Source organism: Chiloscyllium punctatum, chromosome 35, assembly GCF_047496795.1.
Source record: "Chiloscyllium punctatum isolate Juve2018m chromosome 35, sChiPun1.3, whole genome shotgun sequence".
Classification (NCBI taxonomy): domain Eukaryota; kingdom Metazoa; phylum Chordata; class Chondrichthyes; order Orectolobiformes; family Hemiscylliidae; genus Chiloscyllium; species Chiloscyllium punctatum.
The window spans coordinates 22238364-22248363 of NC_092773.1; the positions used below are offsets into that span (position 1 = coordinate 22238364).

At 56.5% G+C, this 10000-nt stretch overlaps 2 protein-coding genes across 3 annotated transcripts in view; both read right to left on the minus strand.

Annotated features, from left to right (window-relative positions):
• LOC140459773 (prominin-2-like) overlaps window positions 1-10000 on the minus strand; it is a 72762-nt gene that overhangs the window by 30661 nt on the left and 32101 nt on the right. The window contains exons 8-13 of the mRNA XM_072554291.1: window positions 9424-9623; window positions 8097-8171; window positions 7923-7986; window positions 7578-7731; window positions 3408-3560; window positions 61-184 (exon numbers count right to left, since the gene is read on the minus strand). Coding sequence (XP_072410392.1) covers window positions 61-184; window positions 3408-3560; window positions 7578-7731; window positions 7923-7986; window positions 8097-8171; window positions 9424-9623 — 770 coding nt within the window. The remainder of the gene's footprint in view (window positions 1-60; window positions 185-3407; window positions 3561-7577; window positions 7732-7922; window positions 7987-8096; window positions 8172-9423; window positions 9624-10000) is intronic.
• LOC140459774 (uncharacterized) lies at window positions 1427-3401 on the minus strand. Of its 2 annotated transcripts, none has more exons than XM_072554292.1 (2): window positions 2013-3401; window positions 1427-1973 (listed from the first exon to the last, which is right to left on the minus strand). In XM_072554292.1, the coding sequence occupies exons 1-2, from the start codon at window positions 3111-3113 to the stop codon at window positions 1611-1613; spliced, it is 1464 nt and encodes a 487-aa protein (XP_072410393.1). In that variant the 5' UTR covers window positions 3114-3401; the 3' UTR covers window positions 1427-1610. The 2 variants fall into 2 exon arrangements, with proteins under 2 accessions (XP_072410393.1, XP_072410395.1); XM_072554294.1 differs by having other exon boundaries at window positions 1427-2168; window positions 2247-3400.

Sequence of the window (10000 nt, forward strand, 5' to 3'; positions counted from 1 at the left end):
CCACAGACACTCACACATGCACACTCTACACACACATAAACACAGACACACACCACGTACCTGGAAGATCTCTCCTGTTTCCCATGGTTTACAGACCAACGTCCGAACGTTCCCTCCCACGAAGAAGGTGATGAACACAAGGAGAATCAGCAACCAGGAGAAAATAAAACTGAAGCCCACACCCCTGGGGTAGGAGAACACAGGTTCGAGTAGGCACCGCGCAACGAGATACAGCCACAGGCACAGTCCACCACACAGACAGGTACAGGCGACACCCAGACAGAGTCCACCACACAGACAGGTACAGGCGACACCCAGACAGAGTCCACCACACAGACAGGTACAGGCTACACCCAGACACAGACAACCACACAGACAGGTACAGGCTACACCCAGACACAGACAACCACACAGACAGGTACAGGCTACACCCAGACACAGACAACCACACAGACAGGTACAGGCTACACCCAGACACAGACAACCACACAGACAGGTACAGGCTACACCCAGACACAGTCCACCACACAGACAGGTACAGGCTACCCCCAGACACAGTCCACCACACAGACAGGTACAGTCTACACCCAGAGTCCACCACACAGACAGGTACAGGCTACACCCAGACACAGTCCACCACACAGACAGGTACAGGCTACCCCCAGACACAGTCCACCACACAGATAGGTACAGGCCAATCCCAGACAGAGTCCACCACACAGACAGGTACAGGCTACACCCAGACACAGTCCACCACACAGACAGGTACAGTCTACACCCAGACACAGTCCACCACACAGACAGATACAGGCTACACCCAGACACAGTCCACCACACAGACAGGTACAGGCCAATCCCAGACAGAGTCCACCACACAGACAGGTACAGGCTACCCCCAGACACAGTCCACCACACAGACAGGTACAGGCCAATCCCAGACAGAGTCCACCACACAGACAGGTACAGGCTACCCCCAGACACAGTCCACCACACAGACAGGTACAGGCCAATCCCAGACAGAGTCCACCACACAGACAGGTACAGGCTACACCCAGACACAGTCCACCACACAGACAGGTACAGTCTACACCCAGACACAGACAACCACACAGACAGGTACAGGCTACACCCAGACACAGTCCACCACACAGACAGGTACAGGCTACCCCCAGACACAGTCCACCACACAGACAGGTACAGTCTACACCCAGACACAGTCCACCACACAGACAGGTACAGGCTACCCCCAGACACAGTCCACCACACAGACAGGTACAGGCCAATCCCAGACAGAGTCCACCACACAGACAGGTACAGGCTACACCCAGACACAGTCCACCACACAGACAGATACAGGCTACTCCCAGACACAGACCACCACACAGACAGGTACAGGCTACTCCAGACAGAGTCCACCACACAGACAGATACAGGCTACACCCAGACACAGTCCACCACACAGACAGATACAGGCTACACCCAGACACAGTCCACCACACAGACAGATACAGGCTACACCCAGACACAGTCCACCACACAGACAGGTACAGGCTACCCCCGGACACAGTCCACCACACAGACAGGTACAGGCCAATCCCAGACACAGTCCACTACACAGACAGGTACAGGATACACCCAGACACAGTCCACCACACAGACAGGTACAGGCTACCCCCAGACACAGTCCACCACACAGACAGGTACAGGCCAATCCCAGACACAGTCCACCACACAGACAGGTACAGGCCAATCCCAGACAGAGTCCACCACACAGACAGGTACAGGCTACCCCCAGACACAGTCCACCACACAGACAGGTACAGGCCAATCCCAGACAGAGTCCACCACACAGACAGGTACAGGCTACCCCCAGACACAGTCCACCACACAGACAGGTACAGGCCAATCCCAGACAGAGTCCACCACACAGACAGGTACAGGCTACCCCCAGACACAGTCCACCACACAGACAGGTACAGGCCAATCCCAGACAGAGTCCACCACACAGACAGGTACAGGCTACACCCAGACACAGTCCACCACACAGACAGGTACAGTCTACACCCAGACACAGACAACCACACAGACAGGTACAGGCTACACCCAGACACAGTCCACCACACAGACAGGTACAGGCTACCCCCAGACACAGTCCACCACACAGACAGGTACAGTCTACACCCAGACACAGTCCACCACACAGACAGGTACAGGCCAATCCCAGACAGAGTCCACCACACAGACAGGTACAGGCTACACCCAGACACAGTCCACCACACAGACAGGTACAGGCTACACCCAGACACAGTCCACCACACAGACAGGTACAGGATACACCCAGACACAGTCCACCACACAGACAGGTACAGGCTACCCCCAGACACAGTCCACCACACAGACAGGTACAGGCTACACCCAGACAGAGTCCACCACACAGACAGGTACAGGCTACACCCAGACACAGTCCACCACACAGACAGGTACAGGCTACTCCCAGACACAGTCCACCACACAGACAGGTACAGGCTACACCCAGACAGAGTCCACCACACAGACAGGTACAGGCTACACCCAGACACAGTCCACCACACAGACAGGTACAGGCTACACCCAGACAGAGTCCACCACACAGACAGGTACAGGCTACACCCAGACACAGTCCACCACACAGATAGATACAGGCTACACCCAGAGACAGTCCACCACACAGACAGGTACAGGCTACACCCAGACACAGTCCACCACACAGACAGATACAGGCTACACCCAGACACAGTCCACCACACAGATAGATACAGGCTACACCCAGACACAGTCCACCACACAGACAGGTACAGGCTACACCCAGACACAGTCCACCACACAGACAGGTACAGGCTACACCCAGACACAATCCACCACACAGACAGGTACAGGCTACACCCAGACACAGTCCACCACACAGACAGGTACAGGCTACTCCCAGACACAGTCCACCACACAGACAGGTACAGGCCAATCCCAGACACAGTCCACCACACAGACAGGTACAGGCTACCCCCAGACACAGTCCACCACACAGACAGGTACAGGCTACACCCAGACCCAGTCCACCACACAGAGAGGATGCTCATCGTCAGGATGAAAGATTTAATAGGGTAGACGACAAGTAAGTGTTGGATACATCTGTGTGCTTACACACTCTCTCTCTCATACACACACACACACCCTCACACTGGCACAGACAGATAAATACACACACAAACACACACATACAGACAGAAACACACACAGGCAGACACACACCCTCACACTGACACAGACAGATATATACACACACAAACACACACTGGCAGACACACACCCTCACACTGACACAGACACACACACACATTGTCCAATCGCGGTTGACCGAAGCTCCATCTTACGCCATTAGGAAGTTGGCTCCAGACAGTGAGCACCCATTGGCACTGTATGGGTTGTCCCTGGTCACAATGCCCGCCGTCCCGAAGCCAAGTCCCAGGGCGTTGCAGGCGATGATGAGGAGAACGATGCAGCACAGGACAATACCCACGATCCATCTGCAACCGGAGACAGAAGCCACAGTGACGTGCACAGCACGATCCCACAGTGTGAGGGGCGGGGCATATCAGGTCCTGAGGGGTTGGTGGCTGCTGGGAAAACATAGTTACCCTGGGAGATGGTGAGGGAATCAAAAAGCGCAGCACAAAGGGAGGTGACAGTCTGGTCACCGGACTGTTAATCCAGACACCTAGGGAACTTCCCAGGTTCAAATCCCGCTTGGGTAGAATTTAAATTCAATAAAAGTAGGGAATTAAGACTCAAATAATGATGACGAGTCTGTCGTCAACAGTCGGAAAATCCCATCTGAGGGAAGGAAGCTGTCACCCTTACGTGGTCTGTCCTACACGTGACTCCAGACCCACAGCGATATGTGGTTAACTTGTAACTGCCCGCTGGGCAATTATAGGATGGGTAATTGAAGCTGGCCTGGCCAGCGATGCCCTCATCCTGGGGATGAACAGTGAACACAATGGTGCCAGGGAATGTCAACATGGCATTGGGGAAAAACAACATGGCATCAGGAACAACATCATCAGGAAAATCAACATGGGGCAGGGGAAAACAACATGGGGCAGGGGGAAAACAACATGGGGCGGGGGGAAACAACATGGGGCAGGGGGAAACAACATGGGGCGGGGGGAAACAACATGGGGCAGGGGAAAACAACATGGGGCAGGGAAAACAACATGGGGCAGGGGGAAAACAACATGGGGCGGGGGAAAACAACATGGGGCAGGGGGAAACAACATGGGGCAGGGGAAAAACAACATGGGGCGGGGGGAAACAACATGGGGCAGGGGGAAACAACATGGGGCAGGGGAAAACAACATGGGGCGGGGGGAAAACAACATGGGGCAGGGGGAAACAACATGGGGCAGGGAAAACAACTTGGGGCGGGGGGAAACAACATGGGGCAGGGGGAAACAACATGGGGCAGGGAAAACAACATGGGGCAGGGGGAAACAACATGGGGCGGGGGGAAAACAACATGGGGCAGGGGGGAAACAACATGGGGCAGGGGAAAAACAACATGGGGCGGGGGGAAACAACATGGGGCAGGGGGAAACAACATGGGGCAGGGGGAAACAACATGGGGCAGGGGAAAAACAACATGGGGCAGGGGGAAACAACATGGGGCAGGGGGAAACAACATGGGGCAGGGGGAAAACAACACGGGGCAGGGGGAAACAACATGGGGCAGGGGGAAACAACATGGGGCAGGGGGAAACATGGGGCAGGGGAAACAACATGGGGCAGGGGGAAACAACATGGGGCGGGGGGAAAACAACATGGGGCAGGGGGAAAACAACATGGGGCAGGGGGAAACATGGGGCAGGGGGAAACAACATGGGACAGGGGGAAACAACATGGGGCAAGGGGAAAACAACTTGGGGCGGGGGAAACAACATGGGGCAGGGGGAAACAACATGGGACAGGGGGAAACAACATGGGGCAAGGGGAAAACAACTTGGGGCGGGGGAAACAACATGGGGCAGGGGGAAACAACATGGGGCAGGGGGAAAACAACATGGGGCAGGGGGAAACATGGGGCAGGGGGAAACATGGGGCAGGGGGAAAACAACATGGGGCAGGGGGAAACAACATGGGGCAGGGGGAAACATGGGGCAGGGGGAAACATGGGGTAGGGGGAAAACAACATGGGGCGGGGGGAAACAACATGGGGCAGGGAAAACAACATGGGGCAGGGGGAAACAACATGGGGCAGGGGGAAACAACATGGGGCAGGGGGAAAACAACATGGGGCAGGGGGAAACAACATGGAGCAGGGGGAAACAACATGGGGCAGGGGGAAACAACATGGGGCAGGGGGAAACAACATGGGGCGGGGAAAACAACATGGGGCAGGGGGAAACAACATGGGGCAGGGGGAAAACAACATGGAGCAGGGGGAAACAACATGGGGCAGGGGGAAACAACATGGGGCAGGGGGAAACAACATGGGGCGGGGAAAAACAACATGGGGCGGGGAAAACAACATGGGGCGGGGGAAACAACATGGGGCAGGGGGAAAACAACATGGGGCAGGGGGAAACAACATGGGGCAGGGGGAAAACAACATGGGGCAGGGGGAAAACAACATGGGGCAGGGGGAAACAACATGGGGCAGGGGGAAACAACATGGGGCAGGGGGAAAACAACATGGGGCAGGGGGGAAAACAACATGGGGCAGGGGGAAAACAACATGGGGCAGGGGGAAACAACATGGGGCAGTGGGAAAACAACATGGGGCAGGGGGAAACATGGGGCAGGGGGAAACATGGGGCAGGGGGAAAACAACATGGGGCAGGGGGAAACAACATGGGGCAGGGGGAAAACAACATGGGGCGGGGAAAACAACATGGGGCGGGGGAAACAACATGGGGCAGGGGGAAACATGGGGCAGAGGGAAACAACATGGGGTAGGGGGAAACATGGGGCAGGGGGAAACATGGGGCAGGGGGAAACATGGGGCAGAGGGAAACAACATGGGGTAGGGGGAAACATGGGGCAGGGGGAAACATGGGGCAGAGGGAAACAACATGGGGTAGGGGGAAACATGGGGCAGGGGGAAACATGGGGCAGAGGGAAACAACATGGGGCAGGGGAAAACAACATGGGGCAGGGGAAAACAACATGGGGCAGGGGGAAACATGGGGCAGGGGGAAACATGGGGCAGAGGGAAACAACATGGGGTAGGGGGAAACATGGGGCAGGGGGAAACATGGGGCAGAGGGAAACAACATGGGGCAGGGGAAAACAACATGGGGCAGGGGAAAACAACATGGGGCAGGGGGAAACAACATGGGGCAGGGGGAAACAACATGGGGCAGGGGAAAACAACATGGGGCAGGGGGAAACATGGGGCAGGGGGAAACATGGGGCAGAGGGAAACAACATGGGGTAGGGGGAAACATGGGGCGGGGGAAACATGGGGCAGAGGGAAACAACATGGGGCAGGGGGAAACATGGGGCAGGGGGAAACATGGGGCAGAGGGAAACAACATGGGGCAGGGGAAAACAACATGGGGCAGGGGAAAACAACATGGGGCAGGGGAAAAACAACATGGGGCGGGGGAAACAACATGGGGCAGGGAAAACAACATGGGGCGGGGGGAAACAACATGGGGCAGGGGGAAACAACATGGGGCAGGGGGAAAACAACATGGGGCGGGGAAAACAACATGGGGCGGGGGAAACAACATGGGGCAGGGGAAAACAACATGGGGCAGGGGGAAACAACATGGGGCAGGGGGAAACAACATGGGGCAGAGGGAAACAACATGGGGCAGGGGGAAACATGGGGCAGAGGGAAACAACATGGGGCAGGGGAAAACAACATGGGGCGGGGGGAAACATCATGGGGCAGGGGAAAACAACATGGGGCAGGGGGAAAACAACATGGGGCAGGGAAAACAACATGGGGCAGGGAAAACAACATGGGGCAGGGGGAAACAACATGGGGCAGGGGGAAAACAACATGGGGCAGGGGAAAAACAACATGGGGCAGGGGGAAAACAACATGGGGCAGGGGGAAAACAACATGGGGCAGGGGGAAACAACATGGGGCAGGGGGGAAACAACATGGGGCAGGGGGAAAACAACATGGGGCAGGGGGAAACAACATGGGGCAGGGGGAAAACAACATGGGGCAGGGGGAAAACAACATGGGGCAGGGGGAAACAACATGGGGCAGGGGGAAACAACACGGCATCAGTGAAAAACAAAATGATATCAGGAATATCAACATGGGGCAGGGAAAAAATAACATGGGGTAGGGGCAAATCAACATGGTGTCAGGGAAAAGCCACATGGTGACTGGGAGAAAAACAACATGGCGTCAGGGTAAATCAACATGGCGTCAGGGAAAAGCCACATGGTGACAGGGAGAAAAACAACATGGCGTCAGGGTAAATCAACATGGCATCAGGGAAAAGCCACATGGTGACAGGGAGAAAAACAACATGGCGTCAGGGTAAATCAACATGGCGTCAGGGAAAAAAAGACTGGCTTACCTATAGCGGTCATACTGCTTGACCGACTGGGTGACCTCTGTCACTTGGGTAGACTGGAGACTGTCCGTCACGGGACGGAGGGACTCGTTGAACTGGACCGTCTCGGCGGTGGACATGATATTCGCTCCGATGTTCCGGATCGACGCCTTGGTGTCTAGTGGGGGTGGGGGAGACCAGACATTAGGGCGCAGCGAGAGGAGGTGGGGACCACTCAGCCCATCCAAGCCGCGAGAACCCAACCCACACCATCCACCCTGAGACCCCTCATGCCAACACCCTCCCCCATACCCCACCAAACCTTATGTGGGCAGGGGGCATGGAGCCGGGCAGCTGGGCGACACCCACCTGCTATATTCTGGGACGCCTGGAGGGTCACTGTGGCGGGAATGTCGTGGAATGTCCGGTTACCCTGAAGAGAGAGAAAGGGAGAGACGTTGGAATTTTAGCCAGCCAACCGCGATGGCCTCCCGTTTGTCCAGGGATGGGGGAGGGGTGGGTTCCCGATTTCGGACTCCGTACCTCATCCAGGGAGCTGTTCAGATTCTCTCCCGAAATCCTGGTGATACTCTGCAGCGTGGCCTGAAATCCGTTCGGCTGACGAGATGAAAGAGGTAAAAGAGACAAGGAGGTGTCGTGGGGAAAAGAACCCGGAAAACGTCAATCGGCTTTGCCGAGTCATTCCACGGCCAGCAGGGGGCCCCCAATCCACCGTCACCATGGTGGGGGTGGGGGTGGGGGGGGTTGGTAAAACCGACGTCTCCCACACCCCCACCCTTCCCCTCAGTGTCCGAAATATTCCAACCAGTGGACCCGCCCCCTTGGGCGCCCGGCCCTTGAACAGAACGAGACCTTGGTGGCTTTGAGTTGCCCACGTCGCCATGGGATTCCAAAGCCACGTGTAGGCCCAGACCTGGTAGAGGAGGCTGGGGTGGATGGTTTCCCCACCTGAGGCTTGTGGAGGGTTCACAATGAGGGGCCCGATGGAGTGTCTGAAGAAGAGGGCGGCCATTTTGGATTGGGGGGAGGGTGGGGAATCTGTGGAATTCTGTTACCCCCCCACCACCACCAGAGGCAGTGTGTGTTGGGGGAGGGTGCTCCTTCTTCGAGGTATATTTAATGTAAAGATCCGCAGGCCTTCAGATATGGCGGGTGAGCGCAGGAAACGGCTCGAGCTAAGGAAGACCAGCCGTGGTCTAGAGGGGGATGAGTGGTCTCTTACAGCTATTTCCCAAGCCCCTCATTGGGGGAAGCGAGGGGGCAAAGGTCAAGGAGTGATTGGGGGGAGGGGGGGGGCGGTGAAAATGAGTGGACGGGAGTGTCTGAGAGGGTCAGGGGCCAGAAGGCTGACTGGGGCCTAGAGTCCAATGGTGCACCACAGGAACCAGTGTCCATTAGCCGTGGTAGATCCCTATATAAACCAAATTGGTGGGAACGTTGGTGGGGGAGGGCAGATTTGAGGAAAATACTTTTTCACTTGGAGGGTCCAGAAAGCACTCCAGAGGAGGATAGTCGAGGCAGGGAACTCTTTCAGAAGGACTTTGGGTGGACGGGTCATAACATTGAAGGCTGCGGGGCCGAGTGTGGGAGGTTGACTCGGAGGAGGTAGGCCCGAAGCAGACTTGACGGGTCGAAGGTCGTATGAGTGCGTCGCCACGTCTCTGGCAACGGGTCGCTGAGTGAAAAGGGGGTTTACGGGAAGGGTATCATTAAACTGGAGAGGGCTCAGAGGAGATGTTTGGTGGAACGGGAAGCACCCCCCCCCCCACCCCCCCGCACCCCCCCAACCTCTGCTCCCGGCTGTGAAAATTGGCGGAAAAAGGCCCCGGGTTTTGTGCTGGCTCCTTACCTCGACGTAGGTAACACTGGGCTGCAGGTCGTCCAGCCTTGCTATGAATATCTCACAGCCTTGGCAGTTCGGGTCCGCCAAAATGGCTCTAATATCGAGCCGCACACTCTGCAACTCGTCCGACAGTTGCTGCTGACTCCCGAACAGCAAGGCCTGGCTGGAGTTAATGGCCAGGAAATGGCCATTTGTCGTTCTGAAATCTGAGGGACAAACCATGAGGGCGCGGTCTCTCCCCCCCCCCCCCCGTCTCTCTCTCTCTCTCTCTCTCTCTCTCTCTCACTCTCTTTCCCGATGTGGATCCAGTCCAGGATTCTATATCCCCGTGCGTGTCCTCATCGGAAACGTTCCCTGCTGCAAACCTCCCTCGCGAAATTCCCTTTCCTTGTGAATTTTCATCTTGCGCAACTCACCCCCCCACCCCCCCCAACCCCCCCCCCGCCTTCCTCACAGAAAGGTGAGAGCTCTTGGAGTCAAACTGAAACCATCCGAGATCTCACCGCGAGAGCCCAGCCCTTCCCAGTGTCAATCCCGGAAGGCAGGCCGAAAATCCGTCTCTCGGTGTCAGACAGCACGGGAA